The following is a 20,983-nucleotide window of genomic DNA, read 5'->3' on the forward strand; positions in this document are numbered from 1 at the left end:
ACCAAGATGCCCCAAGGACTCTCCATGGAATATTCACTCCTCTCCATCCAAGAACACGCGCGCACGCGCGCGCGCGTGCCCACTGAAGAATACGCATGTGCGGCCCCCGACACACACTGCGCATATCAGCCTCCAGACATGGGTGACACACAAATACACACGCGTGCGAGCATCGCGTCCACACGCACGCTCTCTCTCTCTCTCTCTCTCTCTCTCTCTCTCTCTCTCTCTCTCTCTCTCTCTCTCTCTCTCTCTCTCACACACACACACACACACACACACACACACACACAGGGTACATGCCTGAACACAAATGGCAGCTGGCAAAGCAGCATGAAAATATATGTGGAACTTTCCCTGTCCTCTGGCTGGTTGCTAAATTTAGACCCCTTGTCGTCTTATGAATTGTGTCTCTTTTTTTCCCATTGCAATTGTAGCTCTTTAAATATTGCGACAAAAAATATACGATAAATTACTCTGCTTTACATGGCGATTTATTTTCGATAAGCAAGCCACACGACGTGATAATGGAAAACTTCACAATTGTTATATGTCTTTATTTGGTTTATTTATATTCATAGGTAACTGAGCATAAACTTGATTGTTTGAGAAATGCTCTGAGAGACCACCGCTTGCAGCCCCCCGTCTGCACGCAGGCTGCAAGGTTTTGCTCAGTGTGCCGAGTGTGTCGCAGCAGATTATAAAGCAAACACGACGTGCTTCGTGTTCCGGAGGATTAGAACGGAAAAAAATAGCTATATTTTTGTCAGAGATTTGTGTGTGTGTGTGTGTGTGCGCGCGCGCGTGTGTGTGTGTTCGTGTGGCGCCGGCCCGCTCGTGTGTGAAAGTTATAGGTGCGCTAAAGCAGCGGATTAATGGTCACGTGGTACTCCGCATGATATGATGAACAGTGTGTCACGTCTACATCGGGCTGGAAAAGAGTCCGTGAGAGAGCTAATGATGTTGGGGGGGAGGGGGGGGGGCAAGATTTCTGAGGATACGTCATCAGAAGTCCACGGCGCTGTCCGTGGCACTGTGCTGTGAGGGCCCTTGTTATATTCCCCCACATGAGGCACAAGGTGTGTCGCCCGCACAGGTCGCATCGACGTCTGCAAACAAGTCGTTAAATAACATTCAGACAGCTGCGGCCCCATGGCTGGGCCAATAAGATATTAACATATACTATGTCGATCGGAGGCAATGGTGATTTAGAATAATAATAATAATAAAAAAACAATGCCACCATGAGTTCACATTTTGCGACAAAGGCCTATTTTGTAAAAAATAAAATCATAATCATTTATGCTTAAACATAGTATGTATTTTTTCACGTTATTCGATATTATCTGATGAATACGGGCGATTTAAACAAGCAAAGAACTTGTAAAGCGAATCTACTGTTCGGTAATAATATTTGTATTCGGCATGAATCTATTACATTAGCCTATCGGGTTGTTTTTTCCAAAATCCTTGTGGAGGAGACATGGTCCTCTCGTGCTATATTCCATTCTTAAAAAACAAAACACCTGCAAACTATAATCGGCGTGTGCGCGTGAGCTAAATGTATAGGTGCGTGCGGCTTTAAAACATACACGCGGCTTTTCACTAAATTAGGGCTGATATAAGATATTGTAATGTAAGCGAATAGCCTTTGTGGATTTTATTAAGATGTTTTATAACGAAAAACAAAAAGATATCACGTGGGATACAGTTCAGACGTGTGGTCATATTCAAAGGCCCTTACTAAAACACTCAGTTCGGACCTGTCTCATTTATTCGTGATAAGGATACGAAGTCCATCCGAGGACGCATCTGGAAAGGTTTGGATAACGTAATAGGAAATGTCGACGCGTGTTGCCGCGCGGACAGCAGCCTATAGACTGCTGATGCCGCCGCCTGTCAACAGACTGCCGGGCTGAGACGGCGGTGTCCCTTCTTTCCCTTCATTCATGACGTCGGGGCAGCGTGTCCATCACGTTCTCAATTGACCATTTTGTCCTTGATTACTCTACCGGTGAAAATACTGCCCCATTGAAAGGGTCAAGGTTTTTCCTCTCTCTCTCTCTCTCTCTCTCTCTCTCTCTCTCTCTCTCTCTCTCTCTCTCTCTCTCTCTCTCTCTCTCTCTCTCTCTCTCGCTCTCTCTCTCTCCCTCTGTGCGCGAGTGCGCGCGTGTGTAAAAGACATTGGTACTTTACGCGAGCACGTGCACGCCCCCCCCGCACTATGCGTGACACACAGATTCCACCGCTTGCGCTTTGCGCCTGTCACCGCGGTGACATCAGACTACCAACCGCCCACCGCTCGGCAGAGGGGACAAGTATCGGAGGGGAAAGACACACGAAATTTGTTTGTTTTGGATTTTTTTTTAACGAAGAAACGTTTGACTTCTTTCGTGTTTTTCTTCTTTTTCTTTCTTTTTTTCTCCTTTTTCTTCTTCTTTTTTGATGACTTGCCGCTTCTCCGTTGATTCCGACAGCGGGGCGGACTTCTTGGGGGGATGTGGATTACCAGGAGGAGCGGCTGAGGGGCTTTGGAGCGCTGCGGTGCGGAGCGGATGAAGCGCTTGAACGGCCGTCATAGAGGGCTGTGTCTGCGTTAAGAGGAGCCAAAGTGCGCAACGTCGAGGCAACAGGCATGATTTTATAGCGGCGGGACAAATTAAGGTAACCCCTCTGCATGCACCGGCCAGCCTCGTCTCTACCACGTTATCTCGTTTCCCCCGTGAAGAACCTCTTTTAACGCGGAAAGATGGCTCACCTCATCCGACACAAGCTGACCAACAAGCTGACCAACGCCGCCCACACGGTGTCCCACAAATCCCAGGCCAAGGTCAGCGGGGTGTTCGCCCGGCTGGGCTTCCAGGCCGCGACGGATGAAGAAGGCGTGGGTTTCGCCGAGTGCGACGACTTGGACTACGATTACAGACAGGGGATGCAAATGGACATCCTTCAAGGCGACGAGGAAGAGGATGGGGGAGAAATCGGAGGAGAGGGGGAGATGGATGGGGACAGCCACTACCAAAGAGATGGGACCGGTCCGAAGCCGCCGTCCCTCAAAACGGACGGTTCTTTCAGCGAGGATAAACCAAAAATCACCTCTTGGGAAGCAGGGTGGAACGTCACCAATGCCATTCAGGTACATACACATGCGCTGGGGCACGCTCTAGAAAATGTTGTCACACTGCACATATTGATATGTGCGCTCAGATAAATGCCGCAATGCATTTGGGGCCTGCACAAGTGGACCAAAAGTCACCTTGAACTATAAATTATTTTATTACTGGTATGAGTCATATGCAGCAGCAGCGGGCAGCCACTGTGTGTGTGTGTGTGTGTTTGTGTGTGTGTGTGTGTGTGTGTGTGTGTGTGTGTGTGTGTGTGTGTGTGTGTGTGTGTGTGTGTGTGTGTGTGTCTCTCGAGTGGGGTGGTGGTGGTGGTGGTGGTGGGGGGGTACGTGTGTGTGTCGGGAGTACAGGTGTGTGGTCAGGGTACTTATGTAGTGCACTCTTATTGGTGCCAGTATCCTATCACACAGTGGAGCCATGCCATTACCAACGAATACGATGTTGTTTGCCTACAAATTCATTCAATATTTTTTATCCTCGATAGATAAAATGCAGCCCATTTACTCTCGTTCTTAGTAGGCAATTATTATTATTATTGTTATTATAACTAGCGTTATGATTACTGTGATTTGGTCTGAGGTCATTTCAGATGTATTTATTCAGATGGTTTTATCAGCAGACAGCAGCTCTCCCTGCAGGCCCTCGATAGCCCCGAGGCTTAAGGGCCTTCTCACGTTTATCAGCGTTACCATCGCAGTAATCGGGGCTTTCATTAAATACATTTAAAAGTGGAATTTAAATTTTATTCTGAAAGCTTAATACAGTGCATCCTATAACTGAACGAAAAACGGTCTGTTCAGGGGTGGGGCAAAATTTAAAAAAAGGGGGGGGGTTAAAATGATGATGTTGGGGAGTAAAGAAATATAGTGGATTAAAGTTAAAATTTTTGCATTTTAGTATTAGTGAGGTCAGCGGAAATTAACATTATTATTATCCTGCCATGTGTTTAATCTGTCGTGTGCCTGGCTTTGTTGGCGAGGCCTGCCACAGTGACGAGGGCCTCGTCTATCCGCCACTCAACTGCGCTTCTATGTCCACAGGGCATGTTCGTCCTTGGCCTGCCCTACGCCATCCTCCATGGTGGCTACCTCGGCCTCTTCCTCATCATCTTTGCCGCCGTGGTGTGCTGCTACACCGGCAAGATCCTCATTGCATGTCTCTACGAGGAAAATGAGGACGGTGTCCTGGTGCGTGTGAGGGACTCCTACGTGGACATCGCCAACGCCTGCTGCACGCCACGCTTCCCCTCGCTCGGTGGCCACGTCGTAAACGTGGCGCAGATCATTGAGCTGATCATGACGTGTATCCTGTATGTGGTAGTCAGCGGAAATCTGATGTACAACAGCTTCCCGGGTCTGCCCGTCTCCCAGAAGGCCTGGTCGGTGGTGGCCACGGCTGCTCTCCTGCCCTGCGCCTTCCTGAAGAGCCTCAAGGCCGTGTCCAAGTTCAGCTTGCTGTGCACCCTCGCTCACTTCGTCATCAACATCCTAGTGATAGCCTACTGCCTGTCCAGGGCCCGCGACTGGGCCTGGGAGAAGGTCAAGTTCTACATTGATGTCAAGAAGTTCCCCATCTCAATCGGCATCATTGTGTTCAGCTACACATCCCAGATCTTCCTGCCCTCTCTGGAGGGGAACATGCAGAAGCCCAGCGAGTTCCACTGCATGATGGACTGGACTCATATCGCCGCCTGCGTCCTCAAGGGTCTTTTTGCCCTGGTGGCCTATCTGACCTGGGCGGACACTACCAAAGAGGTGATCACGGATAACTTGCCATCAACCATCCGCGCTGTGGTGAACCTCTTCCTTGTGGCAAAGGCGTTGCTATCCTATCCTCTGCCGTTCTTCGCAGCGGTTGAAGTTTTGGAGAAATCATTTTTCCAAGATGGTGGGAGAGCCATTTTCCCTGACTGCTATGGCCCCAGCGGGCAGTTAAAATCATGGGGTCTGGGCCTTCGTGTTACCCTAGTTGTCTTCACATTGCTCATGGCCATCTTTGTTCCCCACTTTGCCCTCCTCATGGGCTTAACCGGAAGCCTTACTGGCGCTGGTTTGTGCTTCCTCTTACCGAGCCTCTTCCACCTGAAGCTCCAGTGGAGGAGTCTGTTGTGGCATCACGTGTTTTTTGATGTTGCCATTTTTGTTATTGGTGGCATCTGTGCCATATCCGGCTTTATTCACTCCATCGAAGGGCTGATAGAGGCATTCAAGTACAATCTCCACGAATGAAAGCTGGTGAAAAGATGCTAGTATTGAATGGTGATGTCCTGAAATGCCATTTTCACTTGGGGCGTAACGACGCAGACCACTGCGCATGTCGAATCATTTTGACCACCTGACAACCAAGTTCATGAGGAGGATTGCCTGTGTTAAATGTATTTCTTTTTAATTTTGCCTTCGTGATAATGTGCAATAATGGACCCAATAATCTTAGTGTACAGTAGCCTTTGCATAACAGAGGGCATGTTTTGTGAAGTGGACATGAGAAGAACACATCATCATATTAAGAGGGAGTCAATACATATGAAGACAGCAGCAAGCCTGTATAGCTATCAACCCCCATGCAAGGTTGTCACCGTAAAATGGGTCTTAACTATGAGTGTGTACTTGTTTTTATCTTGACAATGAACTGTGCTATAAAAAATAGTGGAGGGAAAACTCCATTATTGGTTTTTAAGCAGCTTGAAATATCTTTAAGTCTGCTCCAGAGAAAATAGAAGACCAAGGCACTTGTCAAATCAGACAGTGCTTAATGGATTATAATCGACCTTAAATAACTTGTGTGTAGTTGTTTGAACAGAGAATTTCAATTTGGAGTTTTGTTTGTTTGGTTGTAAGCTTGAAATAGTCCTGGGTGTCACACATTTGTTTTCTTGGTGTTTGAAGTGTCATTCTGGATGAAGTGAATTCAAAGTGCAAGCAAGTGAGTCCTAAATGTGCTCTATGGAAACTGTTTGTCTGATAATACTCTAGTCCTGTTGAACGTGTTCGTTGTGCTTTTAATGGAAACTAATCATGATGTGTGAGAAAACGAGTATGTGTTGAAACAAGAGATATAAATAAATGAAGTATTTTATGGCTGGTGTCTCTTGGTTTCTTTGCCCAATGAAATGAAAACACTGAGAGGAATAGCTGACTCTCCCTTTTTCGTTTTTGTTTTGCACAACATCTCGGTTGGCTTAGGAACGTCCTCATTCTAGAAAAAACGCTAACTGTGTTTCAAGTGTGACGTTACATGTGGGTGTGATTTCTTTCCTCTCCATTATTTTTCTTTGTAGGGGCCAAAGAACAACAACAAAAAAACAAAAAAACAACAACAACATGGTTTCTGGTCATACTGAAACCTTTGCAGGAGATATTATTTCAGTCCCAAGCCAGTCCCACTAACAGGTGAACAGACATTTCTGCATTGGGTTGTGGCGCTCATCACTGTATCCAACTGAATGCATTTAATTCTATTATCTGCAAAATGCGCTGCAGAAACAATCCACCCCCAAGAAAGTGAAACAACTTTCACTTCCACCTCTACAAGCCGTTGGACCATGATGTCCTTTGATATGCAGAATAAAGGCATCCTTAAGGTAGTGTGTGTGAGAGACTGATATTAAATGCATTCTCCTAGATATGTCTCACAGGGCTGTGTTTCCTACACTATTTCAATTTATGGATATTTGCTACACGTTTGGTGTGCAAGAGCTCCCAGCATACTCATTTAGATAGATGACATCGACTCTCGGCCCACTTTCAGGAAGTAGACCCAATGCACTCAAACAGAAATTTGCAATAGACTAGAAAGACATGATTTTGCAAGGGAGAATCCATGTTTGTACACATTTGAAGACACAGTTCTCAAACCAGGGAATGTAAACCGGAGAGTGTGTAAGAATCATGCTACCTTGTATTGCCCAACTGCGAGCCATTTTTCAAAAGGAGTCAATCTAAGTGCTCAGTCTTCAATCAGTTTCACTTCTCACTGATGGAGGAAATCCACTCTATATAAATCATTACCACATGAGACATCTACTCCGTTAGCAGAGCCTCGTGAAGACACTTCACACATCCGGAGACAACCGTCAGCCTGGTAAGCAGACTCATCTTACTTTAGCTCCGCTAGATAACTTTAGCACAGAAAATGTAACATTTGAAATCAATGTTTCATTTTTTCTCCAGTTCAATCAAGTAACGTATCAGAAATACAAGTGAATAGGCATTGGTCGTCTAAATTTGGTGATGACAGTCTCTTGCTGCGACTGCATTTAAAGTGAAAATGCTGGTTTGACAAGTGTGTTGGTATGAAGGCGGTTGTTCCCTCCTCTATAGGGAACCCTGCAGAATGCTGCCATACTTGGTGATCGTGTTCATCCTAACAGCCTGTACTTGTGGGGAAAATCCTGCCATAAAAATAATTTTGACAAACAAAGGACTTCAGTATGGTAATGTAATATCAATAATCTGATTCTCCTGGATGTGAACTTGGTCAGCTTAAGGACAAGTTAAAATGCATTTCCGTGTGGGGTCACATGTTGCAATGGAATCAAATTATAGTGTCTAAAAGGTGTGATTTTTAAATCACATTGATAATATATACATAGATAGATAGATAGATAGATAGATAGATAGATAGATAGATAGATAGATAGATAGATAGATAGATAGATAGATAGATATAGATATAGATATGTCCATAGGATGTTGTAATGAAACGTTCAGTGTAGAAAAAAGAGTTCAACAATTCATAGAACGTAGGCAACTGGTATAAATAATGATATTTACGTAGGCAGCTGATGAGTGCACTGAGCATGAAACGGGCTTGTTCTGCCATTTAACAACTTTGAAATATTATATATACATACATACATACATACATATACATACATACATACATATATATACATATACATACATATACATATATAAAAATCCAGATTATTTTGCTCTTATTTGTTAAGCACTTTCCCTATCATTGAGTGTTTCTTTTAACAAAGTTATATATATATATATATATTTATTTATTTATTTGTTTGTTTGTTTATTTTTATTATTATTTTTTGTAATTGTATGTTGTACATCCCAGGGAGGCATGCAGGTGCAGGATGGGCTCAGCAGAGTTTGAAAGACCTGTCTGTCCCTGATGTCAGCGGTGGAATCCACATCCGCCCATTTGGAACTGTGGGCTACACACTTACTGAGTACGGTTACATTCATTTTAATAAGAGATTTATTTAGATTTATGAGAGAAACACCTTTGGCTTGATCTTAGCATCCAAATTTGTGCTTTTCACGTTCATGCCCAACTACATACAACATGAAGCTTCAAGTTTTCAGTCAGGCCAAACATCACAGAGGTGTTAAAAAGAGAATTATATTTAGCCCTGCTCCACAATGAAAGTACTTTTCAAGGTTAGTTCTCCAATTTCAGTTCAGGTTTTCTAGATTAGACTTCATCTTGAATTTGGGCTCAAGACAAAAAATAAATAAAATAAAATTGCACACATATCATATGTTAATCCTTCCCTTCACATCTCTGTGCTTTCTTTCACTTTCTTAAGCATGACTGTGACCCAGTGTGATTTTCCAGAACCATCCATTGACTTCTATCAGACTGTCACAGGATTCAAGTCTACTCTTCCAGGCCTCAGTGCTGCAGTACATGGCAACTGGAGGATCAACTATGGGATTATGTGAGTTAAAACAATTCACCAAAGTAATTTCCTCCTCCCCACAACGGGTGTCTAGCCTCATATCGAATGCGGATGAAGGCAGCGTTTTAAAATTCTTGTTTTATCTGTAGACAAACCTTTATATAGCATCTGGACGCAATCTTTTTGATGCACCACACTATCACTTCTACTTCCTGTTGCGATGGGCTCATGCCCCCACCCTGAATTGCATTAAGTGGATATAGGCAATAAATGTAAATATGAGTGTCATAGAGTGTACCATTCACATGTCAAAACCAAGTATTACCCAAAAGTAGCAATTTCGACAACCAGTTTATTCATGATGATGATTTTGACCTGATAAAAATCTGTATTGACTTAAAATTTCAAGGAAGAGTGGCTAAGAGGTGGTTTCTTGTATAGTCTATATAAAGACTGCACACAGTAACACAGAGGTTCTATAGGCAGGTGGGTTTTATCAGGAAACATCATTACCTTTATATTCCTAATTTACCCATTTCCATTTTTCAGACATGGGAATGGCATGAAGAGTTCTCAGTATGACAACTCTTTTTCCATTCTGTAACTCTGCGATTGAGTCAGCATTCTGTTTCACATGTGCTACATGCACACAAATAATTAATGAAATAATATTTTTGGCTGGGCCGGACCAGCGGGCCAGCCCTACAAACACGAATGTCCATGACTGAGTGATCACTGTGGATGTTTCTTCTTCTTGTTTTTTTTGTATTTTTTCCCCCATTTTTCTCCCCAGCTGTATCCGGCCAATTAACCCACTCTTTCGAGCTGTCCCGTTCACTGCTCCACCCCCTCTGCTGATCTGGGGAGGGCTGCAGACTACCATATGTCTCCTCCGATACATGCGGAGTCGCCAGCTGCTTCTTTTCACCTGACAGTGAGGAGTTTCGCCAGGAGGATGTAGCACGTGGGAGGATCACGCTACCCCCCCCCCAGTTCGCCTTCCCCCCCGAATAGGCGCCCTGACCGACCAGCGGAGGTGCTAGTGCAGTGACCAGGACACATACCCACATCCAGCTTCCCACCCGCAGACACGGCCAATTGTGTCTATAGAGACAGACGCCCAACCAAGCCGGAGGTAACACAGGGATTCGATTCGGCGATCCCCATGTTGGTAGGCAACGGAATCGACTGCTACACTACCCGGACGCCTTTTTTATTGGTTTTTATTGACGGTTGGCATCCGCCATCTACTGGATTTAAACTAAAATCTCCACTAACTAAATAAAATAATAATAAGTCCTTCCCACCCATTTCCCACTCTGGTATAGCTTCTCTATTTCTCAGGTTTCTGAGGGACTAAAAGCATCTCTCAACAGCTGCTGCACACCTTCTCCAGAAACTGCTACAACACCCAGAAATGTCCTTGCTGCATCTACAATTATGTCAAATCTCTCAGATTTTATTCCTACCCCAGCAGTACAGCTAATTACCATTGCCAAAAAGGCCAAAAACTTCATCTGATCCTAACAAAAGCAAAACTCAGCATGCTTCCTGACTGACTTGTCCTCCTTAGCATCTTGTCTCACATCTTAATATTTCTTGACTACTTCCTCATGACTAGTTCCCTTCTTTGATCTAACCCTGATTACTTCTGCCTCCTATATTCTCTTTGACCATTTAGCCTCCCATGCTGAATGATTCCCTTTGCAAAGAAGACAATGGATCTTTTTCAGTTTCCTTCACATTCATTCTCCCCCACATTTATTACGTGGTAAAATCACTCCTGCATACAAATAAACGATGACAAATTTCCAACATTTTTACACTGCAAAGGTTTGGGAACACACTGCCTTACTGGGTACAAGAAAAAGTACAAGTACTGGTCCAAGAACACGCTATCAGGCAAGTACTCCAAATCAAAGTGTATCATAACAGATTTAGTCTCATACTTCATCAAAACTATTCATTCTATAGTTGTCAGTCACCCCTCTACACTCTTTAAATCTCCTTACATCCACTCTGTGTGAAACGCCATCAACAACACCTTTTATTGGAGTTTTCTTGCCGAGTGGAAAACATGACACTGGGTATACACTGATCAGACAAAATATTAAAACCACCTGCCTAACATTGTGTAGGTCCTCATGCCACCAAAACAGTTCTGAACCTTTAAGGCATGGACTTCACAAGACTTCTGAAAGCATCCTCTGGTATCTGGCACCAAGACGTTAGCAGCAGATCCATGGATTGAACTTGTTTATTCAGCACATCCCACAGACGTTCGATTGGATTGAGATCTGGGGAATTAGGAGGCCAAGGCAACACTTTGAAACTTTTGTCATGTTCCTCAAACAATTCCTGAGCAATTTTTGCAGTGTGGCAGGGCATATTATCCTGCTGAAAGAGGTCACTTCCATCAAGGAATATCATTGCCATGAAGGGGTGTACTTGGTCTGCAATGATGTTTAGGTAGGTAGTACGTGTCAAAGTAACATCCACATGAATGTCAGGACCCAAGGTCCTTGAATGAAGGCTAGAGTGAACAAAGGCAAGCGTGACTTTTTCAAGCCAAGACTTCGTCAAGCACGGACTGCTCTTTTTAGATCCGGTCAGTCATCTGTATTTTGTGTACCTAGTATAGACTATGTGTTTCCTTCGCATTCCTGTCCTTTCCTCTTCCCGGGGCTGGCATAGACGTTGGGTCACTCCTAGGTGCTGGGACCCTACCAATCCCATCTATCCCACTCTCTCCACTCACGTTGAGCAAGTGGTGACGGGAGGGCTCTGGAATTGCCAGTCTGTGGTGCCAAAAGCTGAGTTTATCTCAGGCTACGCATGCTTGCTCTCCCTCAACTGTCTTGCTCTAACTGAGACCTGGATCATCCCAGAATATACTACCACACCCGCAGCTCTGTCTGATGTGTACTCTTTATCTCACACTCACAGAGCTGGGAGGTGGGGTGGTGGTACTGACCTGCTAATCTCCCTGAAATGGAAATACTCTCTTGTTTCCATTCCACAATTTTCTCCGCCCTTTTTTGAATTTCATGTTGTTACTGTCTCTTATCCAATCAAACTCACCATCGTGATTGTGTACCACCCACCAGGCCCCCTTGGTGAGTTTCTGGAGAAGCTTGACACACTTGCCTCGCACTTCCCTGTTGATGACTCTGCACTTATCCTTCTCGGTGACTTCAACATCCACACTAACAAGCTAGATCCTCTTCTCTCTTTCCTCTCCTCCTTTGACCTTCACCTCTCACCCTCTCCTCCTACCCACAAGGCCGGCAACCAGTTGGACCTTATCTTTACTAGACACTGTCCTATTTCTAATCTCTCTGTTACTCCCCTCCAGCTCTCTGACCACTATTTCATGTCTTACTCTCTCTCCCTCTCTTCACCCCCCTCAGCCCCTTCCCCTACCCACATGGTTTCCACCTGTAGACACCTCTGCTCTCTCTCCGCCACTGATCTTTCTTCCTCTGTTACCTCTATCCTTCCTACACCTGAATCTTTCTCTCTCCTACCCCCTGACACTGCTACTGATCTTCTCTCTACCCTCTCCTCTTCTCTGGACAATCTCTGTCCCCTCACATCCAGGCCTGCATGCCCAACTCCACATGCCCCTTGGCTGACCGACTCAGTACGTACTGACAGATGGAGCCTGAGAGTGGCAGAGCGCAAATGGAGAAAAGGCAAACTCCCAGAGGACCTTCTCAACTTCCAATCTCTTCTTTGCACTTTCTTCTCCTCCTTTTCTGCTGTTAAGGCTGCCTTCTATCGCTCTAAAATCCTGTCCTCTGCCTCTAATCCTAAGAAACTCTTTGAAACCTTCTCTACACTTCTTCAACCCGCACCTCCTCCTGCTAATTCCTCCCTTCTCCCTGATGACTTCGCTAACTTCTTTGACAAGAATGTAAACGACATCAGATCCTCCTTTTCTCAGCACCCGGTTAATGCTGCTTGCACTATCCCACCCTCTGCACTCTCCCTCACCTCTCCACGTCCCACCCTATCCCACCTCGCTCCCCTCTCCCCCGACGACATTCTAAACCTCATCACATCCCGTCGCCCCACCAAATGCTCCCTTGACCCGGTCCCCTCCCCTCTTCTTCAGTCTATAGCACCTGAACTCCTTCCCTATCTAACCCACCTCATCAACACCTCCCTCCAGGCAGGATGCTTTCCATCTGCCTTCAAGACCGCTAGAGTCACCCCCCTTCTCAAGAAACCATCACTTAACCCCTCTGACGTCAAAAATTACAGACCAGTTTCCCTTCTACCCTTTCTATCCAAAACTTTCGAACGTGCTGTCTTTAACCAACTTTCTTTGTACCTCCACCAGAACAACCTCCTGGACCCCAACCAGTCTGGGTTCAGGGTGGGTCACTCGACAGAGATGGCCCTCCTTGCAGTGACAGAATTGCTGCGCTCTGCGAGAGCAAACTCTCTCTCCTCTGTCCTGATACTCCTGGACCTGTCAGCTGCATTCAACACAGTGAACCACCAGATCCTCCTCTCTACCCTCGAGGGGCTGGGTGTCACAGCCTCTGCACTCTCAATGTTTGCAACCTACCTGACGGGTAGCTCCTACCAGGTGACATGGAGGGGATCTGTGTCGGAGCCTCGCAGACTGACTACAGGCGCTCCACAGGGTTCGGTTCTGGGTCCTCTCCTTTTCTCCCTGTACACGACATCCCTGGGTTTTGTTATTCACTCGCATTACTTCTCTTACCATTGTTATGCCGATGACACCCAGCTGATCTTGTCCTTTCCTCCCTCTGACACACAAGTAGAGACACGTATTGCTGCGTGCTTGACTGACATTTCGGGGTGGATGGCAACACACCACCTGAAGCTCAATCTGGGCAAGACAGAGCTGATGTTCCTCCCGGGGAAAAGTTGCCCACACTGAGACCTGGCCATCACCATTGACAACACCATGGTGATGCCAACTCGGACTGTGAGAAATCTGGGTGCGATCCTGGATGACCAACTGTCGTTTGTTGCAAACGTTGCATCGGCTGCTCGCTCCTGCAGATTTCTCCTCTATAACATCAGGAGGATTCGCCCATTCCTCACCGACGAGACGGAACAGGTGCTCACCCAGGCTCTGGTCATCTCCCGGCCGGACTACGGTAACTCCCTCCTTGCTGACGCCCCAGCGTCAGCCATCAGACCTCTGGAGCTTGTTCAGAAAGCTGCAGCTCTCTGGTGTTCAACCACCCTAAGTTCTCCCACACAACTCCCCTTCTCACGTCCCTACACTGGCTCCCAGTAGCTGCTCACATCCAGTTTAAGACTCTGGTGCTAGCCTACAGGGCAGTGAAAGGAACAGCTCCTTCCTATCTCCAGGCCATGGTCAAGCCCTACACCCCCGCCCGACCACTTCGCTCTGCTGCCTCGGGACGCCTGGTTGCCCCATCGCTCCGTGGCCCTTGCTGCCAGTCAACCCGGTCATGGCTCTTTTCTGTCCTGGCCCCACAGTGGTGGAATGAACTCCCCACTGATGTCAGGACAGCGGAGTCGTTGCCCATCTTTCAGCACAGGTTGAAAACTCACCTCTTCAAGAACTACTACCCTGTTACTTGTTTTTAGCACTTATTGTATTCACTCATTAAAAATAAAATCTCATTCTTGCACTTTTACTTTAGCACTGGTTTTGCTCTTAGATGCTTGTTTAGATGCACTTATGACCTCTGATGACTAGTCGTTCTTCTGATTTCCTGTGTTAAATGCACTTATTGTAAGTCGCTTTGGATAAAAGCATCGGCTAAATGACTGTAATGTAATGCAATGTAATGTAATGTAATGTAATGCAGAACATAACACTGATTCTGCCAGCTTGCCTTCTTCCCATAGTACATACTGATGCCATCTCCTCCCCAGGTAAACGATGCACATGCCCCTGGCCATCCATATGATGTAAAAGAAAACTTGATTTATCAGACCAGGCCACCTTCTTCCACTGCTCCATGGTCCAAGTCTGATGCTCATGTGCCCATTGTAGGTGCTTTCAATGGTGGACAGGGGTCATCATGGGTACTCTGACCAGTCTGCGGCTATGCAGCCCCATACACAGCAAGCTGTGATATACTGTGTGTTCTGGCACCTTCCTATCATAGCCAACAATAACTTTTTCAGCAATTTGAGCTACAGTAACTCTTTTGTGAGATCAAACCAGACTGGCTAGCCTTTGCTCCCCACGTGCATCAATGAGCCTTGGGCACCCATGACCCTGTCGTCGGTTCATCAGTTGTCCTTCCTTGGACCACTTTTGGTGGGTCCTGATCAATGCATACTGGCAACACCCCACAAAACATGCCGTTTTGGAGATGCTCTGACCCAGTCGTCTAGCCATCACAATTTGGACCTTGTCAAAGTCGCTCAGATCCTTATGCTTACCAATTTTTCCTGCTTCCATCAACTTTCACGCTTTCATCAACCTCAAGAACTGACTGTTCACTTACTGACTAATATAGCCCATCCCTTGACAGGTGCCAGTGTAACGAGATAATCAATGCTATTCACTTACTTGTCGGTGGTTTTAATGTTTTGGTCGATCGGTGTATTTCCCACCCAGCACCCAACACCGCGACTTTCAAAGCTTTTTCCATCTGTGACTCTGACATACACTCGACAGCTTATCAAGTCGGGTCGCTTTATGTCGATCAGTTTAACTTCGTCCACTTCACTCTTAATCCATCTTGCCACAGTGTGCTTTTCTGACAAAGCCCGACATCCAGCACCTTCTTTCAAACTCCGAATCTTTATTCAAACCATGTAGACTTCTTCTTCATGTTCACACTCGCTATGACTCGATGAATCTACTTTCTTTTTCTTTCTCTTCTCTGAGGCTGTCCGCTTCTAAATTCAAAATGATCAACTTCCATTTCCCTAGCGTCCTCTCCATTTTCCCACGCAGTCTTCGAGCAAGACGTCCAACCAAACCCGGCTATCCATACACAACATCACAACACGTTCCACACCGATCTCCCGAAAGATCATGTTCGGAGTGACCGAGTGAACAAGTTACACGATTGGGTCGCTGGATCGGGTGACCAATGACGTCACTAAAGTTACACGATTGTTCGTCCGACTAATGACTTTTCTGGTAAACACGGAAGTGTGCCAGCTCCTTCCACATTAACTGCAAGCTAACGAGCGGAATATATTGCTACTCGTGGCTACTACTGAAACTTTAAGAACTGTTTTCACACCTGGCTACACATTGTGCCAGTCCAGCATAGAGCAGTGTAGGAGAGAAAACAGCTCTCCATGCGTCGACACAGCGCATAGATAAAAGCACCCCAAATTAAGTTAAATTAAGTTCTCTTTCAAAATCAAACATCCCAAAATATGAGTAGAAAATATTGTTCTTGCAACTGCATTTATAATCTTTTTTTTTTACTCAAACCTAGCTTAAACATGCCATATGATATGCTACTTCAGTACATTTTAACAACGAATATTACTAGGACCACAACAGAAAATTGCAAATGAACATTTAATATCAATGAATTCACATTATAGACACTATCACTGACTATCCCTCTAACAAACTGGCTGCAATTTAGAACATTGACCAAACACGGTCTAATCATTCACTAGGTTTTGACCTAGTCTTGTTTAAACATGCCACCAATTAAAATAAAATTATGTTCAATGTATTGAATGGGCCACGGATTACAAGGACTAGCGTATTGTGTGAGAATTGTTGCATTTTTCACTTAGAGAATGTAAAGCTAACATTCTAGGAAAAGTCCCTTTGCAGCCTAGTGGCTTCCATATATGTTGGAATAAGTCAATGCATTTGAAATATTTGCACGGACTTCAAGTCCAAGTTTGAATAAAAATGTGATTAAATGACATGTATGTTGATCTGTTTATTTTTGCAGACGCGATGCGGGGTCATTCGACCTGGCTGTATTTAATGTGGAAGTGACCTCTGTAATTGAACTGGGGAGGGATGCCAGTGGGCACCTCTCTGTGTCCAGTGTCAGCTGCCAAGCTACCGTTGGAAATGTGAAGCTTAACCTCCATGGTGGAGGCAGGTAAGGAGGGGTAGAGAGAGAGAGAGAGAGAGAGAGAGAGAGAGAGAGAGAGAGAGAGAGAGAGAGAGAGAGAGAGAGAGAGAGAGAGAGAGAGAGAGAGAGAGAGAGAGTTCCATACATCTTCACAAACTGAGACATCTTGTCTTGTCTCTAGTTGGATCGTCCAGCCTTTTGTTGACAAATTCTATGGACACATCAGAGGTAAAATAGAGGGAAACGTGAGTACTTATCAATATCCTTTAAATGTTCATCGGGTCTAAATTTGGTCCCAGATTTACCTTATACATGCTTTTATATTGATAAAAGACTCAGATTGTGTATGCACAGGTTACACTGGAAAATGCCTGGCTTGGCTTGTATTTAAAAGGGTGAGGGGCCTACTGACAGCATGGTCTCTTTATCCCTCTCCCAGATCTGCCCTGCGGTGGAACAGCATATTCTAGTGTTGGAGCGCCGCTTACAGGCCATTAATGGTATTACAGCCGGGATGAAAAAATGCTGACTGGTATTGTCTGCCTGATTGATACCAAGAGACAAACACTGATAAATACATCCTAATTTATATTCACACCAAAGTTCAGATATCAGTTGAGGTTGAATGTATAAGCATTGATAGCTCTTGGGAAACGAATAATTTTTATATTCTATTCTGCTTTCATAAAGTATCTTTCCAGGTGAATGAAGCCTTGGCTGTGGACATCCCTCTCACAGACTTACCTTTCATAGATGATTTGAGCTTGAGACTGGACCTCATGGTAAAGACTGACATTATTTTCTACACATAGAAATAGTGTTGTGGACTCCCCATTGAAAATAGAACAAGAGGAAATTCTATAAATCCAGGAAATGAATTCAGTTTTCATGCTCTAGGTATGCTTTGACTTAGGGTTGGGGTTACCATCATCCCACGGTAAACATGTTTTCCACATGTAAAAAAACAAACAAACAAATGAAAATTAGTAAAACAAACACTTTTGCACTATTTTTAATATATTCTGCCGATCACCGTTTCCATGCATGGATGGAGGATGGCAGATGAGACAGCAGAATTGCAAAACTATCTTGCGATTGCTCACTCACAAAAACAAAGAGCAAAACGTATTAACAAGAACGGCTCCTGCCAAAACACGCTGCCAATGATACCAGTGATATTACAACAATAAAACAATTAACAACAGATAAAAGCGAAAACTGAGGTTATGTTTCAAGCTGCTGCAGGTGATCTCAGCTGTAACCTGTGTGTGACCGACACTGTGGGACTCTTCAATGACAGGGGAAGTTCTACAGTGTCAAAGGTCATGAGGAACCCCCGTTTGAGGCCCAGCCCTTCACACTGCCTGAGCAGCCGGACTACATGTTGTCAATGGGCCTGTCCGAATTCACAGCCAACTCTGCTTCCTATGGATACTTTTCAGCGGGACAACTTCAGATCCTCATCAATGACAGCATGGTAAGTGTAACTAAAACGATGGATGACTGGATTGAGAGATAGACAGAAAGAAAGGAGGTACACAAAGTGTGTGTGTGGGGGGAGGGGCGGTTCTAATTTTTGGGTCAGCTAGTTAATACGGGCCCTGTCTTAAAATATATGAATTCAAGGGCCCTCTTGCAAGCAAGCACGAAAGAAAGAATGAAAAAAAAGATGGAAAGAAGGAAGTTTAACAAAGGAATATGGCAGTCTTCATCTCAAATCCTGTCATCTCTTTCCACATTCATCAATATGTCAGTCCAGTATTCCCTTTCCCACTTCATGTGTCTTGTGAAATGAGAATTTTCTTGACTCCACATTTCCCCTTTTCATCCATCTCAGATTCCTCGCACCTCGTCTTTCCACCTTAACACCAGCTCATTCGGTCCATTTATCCCTCAGGTGAGAAATCCTGCTGTCCTTCTTAGGTTCAGATTAGGAAACCATTGATTTATGACATTGGTTGGGGTGGGAACTCATTTAGATATCAACGCCTCAGCATGACAGAATCATCCATAGAGCGGATTTAAAAAAGTCTACAGTTAACACAGAGACTAGAAGGGTATGCCTGCAATCCCCACCACAGGAAACCAAACCTGGTATTTGAATCACTCCACAATATTGGACTCAAACGGGGATTGTTGGGTCTACTGGTATGAACGTGTGCTAATGTGGTACAACTACTCACTTTAACAATTTCCCAAATTAACCTGCAAGGTATGATGCAGTATGATGAGATAAACTTTATCAAGTCCCCTTTGGGAAATTGGATTCCTGCAGGTTGTCTCTTTTTTATGCCCAACTGTGATTTTCAAGTCTGTGTTATGAACCTTTGTTAGATCTCATCCCCTTGCTGCAACGCTCAGGTTTTTGGTCCATCTTCACTCTACACTGTCTCTATGATAGTGAACTGTAAATGTCACAAAATACTAAAAAAAATCTTACAATCACGTGTCTCCTTCAGCTTCCCAAGCTGTTTCCAGGACTGCTGATGGAAATACAGGTATATGCCAAGGAGGCTCCGTCCTTCTGCTTCCAGCCAGGTGTTGTTAACCTGGACTTCCCTGCTGTTGTCAAGGCCTTTGCCATCCAGCCTAATGCCACGCTGACCCCATTGTTTAAACTCGGTCTCGTGAGTTATTCTTGTCTGTAGCTTTACAACACAAAACTTCTTTTTGATTCAGCAGTTTTGTCTAAAGGAAACCACATGTAAAAGCGGTCCAAGAATTGTTGTACAGAGAGAGTGAGATTTATGTAAAATAACAATCAATTGAATCAACTGAAACCAAAATGTTGCACAATTGGACATTGACAGGAGATAGCGGACCGGTTGTACATCTAATCATGAACATTAGAGTGGCCAACACATTATATATAGACTACAAACAAACATTTTAATATATTAATATTCTACTGTTTGCAGGACTCTAAATTCAGTGGTAAAGTGTGGATCGACAGTGGAAGAATCAAAGGCTACGTGGCAATGGACAAGTAAGTATGGTCAGGAGGTCAAGGACATTCAAGAGAAATAAGCTCGAGTTTGTGAAGGTCCAATACCACTTTTTTCCCCTTTCCTTTCAATAGTTTGACATCAACATTGGAGGAAAGTGAAATAGGAACCTTTAAGGTATGGCAAGGAAGATGCTGTTTGACAGTAAGGCTTATGTGTGTGCAATTTCTCAGTTTGACTGTGACAGCCAAGCACATGTTTTACAGACAGCTGCTCTGGAGGGTGTCATTGGACTGGGAATAAAGTATGGTGTCCTGTCCAAAGTGAACAGTGAGTGTTTCCTTTTGACGTTTACGATTCATGGAAATCAGAACCTAATATCCTCATTATTGTAATATTTAAAAGCCTAGTGCCAGGTAAATTATTATTTCAGTCAGACTCAAAAGCTCAGATGTATTTAAACCGGACTATATTGCCATGCTGTGGATATTCATAACAGCGGTGTGTGACCTTTGTGTTTTGATTACCTTGTTCTCAGCCTGAACTGTGCTTGTCCATTTTAGAAAATCTCACCGAAGGCTTTGCGTTACCCAGCATGCAACACGCACAGTTGGTCAACCCTGTGTTGAATGTGCAGCAGGTCTGTATCCCTCTGACATTTTCTTCATATTATTGAGCCATTTCATTCATGTTATAAAGCTAAGCACTCACAGCGGATACATCTGTTGTTGAAGTTGCTCATCGCTTAAAAAGAAAAGAAGAAGCAAGTCTTAGTAAAATGACGCACTTTTCTCACACTTTTGTCAGATTCTGTTGCGCTTGTTCTAGTTCAAAAACGGTGCTGTAGAATTTTCCGACTCCCCTTGGCGTGAACAGGGTGGGGGGTTAACGTAACCTAACCTGGCCTCACGCTAAAGGGAGTCGGATTCCGCGGGAGTCGGAAAACTCGGCTTGTTCGTTTCAACAATTTCACCATACGAGCGCACACTCATCTTTTCCCCACACAAAGACTGAAAATGGGGAAGTTTGGAAGAACATTTATTTTTGGGGAATTTTTACTTAACTGGTCTATTCTGGCGAGCTCACCATCCTTTTTATTTTGAACAGGGATTTTTAGCCATCCTCTCCGATGCTGAGGTGAGGAACCCTGAGAGGTCCTAACTGACATCACATACTGGACCACTCAGCCTGGACACATCAAACCAACACGGATTCTGTTACATCCCAGTTCAGATCCCAGTGCAA

At 44.7% G+C, this 20,983-nt stretch overlaps 2 protein-coding genes across 2 annotated transcripts; both read left to right on the plus strand.

Annotated features, from left to right (window-relative positions):
• The first annotated feature begins 2,749 nt into the window (after positions 1-2,749).
• Positions 2,750-5,465, plus strand: LOC130108347 (vesicular inhibitory amino acid transporter-like). The gene is made up of 2 exons (XM_056275254.1): positions 2,750-3,136; positions 4,166-5,465. The coding sequence occupies exons 1-2, from the start codon at positions 2,750-2,752 to the stop codon at positions 5,351-5,353; spliced, it is 1,575 nt and encodes a 524-aa protein (XP_056131229.1). The 3' UTR covers positions 5,354-5,465.
• Positions 5,466-7,449: 1,984 nt separating this feature from the next.
• Positions 7,450-20,978, plus strand: bpifcl (BPI fold containing family C, like). The gene is made up of 15 exons (XM_056272841.1): positions 7,450-7,557; positions 8,199-8,313; positions 8,674-8,805; positions 16,665-16,820; positions 16,975-17,038; positions 17,233-17,293; positions 17,484-17,575; positions 18,094-18,270; positions 18,631-18,690; positions 19,253-19,420; positions 19,712-19,779; positions 19,873-19,915; positions 20,005-20,068; positions 20,302-20,378; positions 20,846-20,978. The coding sequence occupies exons 1-15, from the start codon at positions 7,458-7,460 to the stop codon at positions 20,897-20,899; spliced, it is 1,431 nt and encodes a 476-aa protein (XP_056128816.1). The 5' UTR covers positions 7,450-7,457; the 3' UTR covers positions 20,900-20,978.
• The last annotated feature ends 5 nt before the right edge of the window (positions 20,979-20,983 follow it).

This window comes from Lampris incognitus, chromosome 2 (genome assembly GCF_029633865.1).
Source record: "Lampris incognitus isolate fLamInc1 chromosome 2, fLamInc1.hap2, whole genome shotgun sequence".
Classification (NCBI taxonomy): Eukaryota; Metazoa; Chordata; class Actinopteri; order Lampriformes; family Lampridae; genus Lampris; species Lampris incognitus.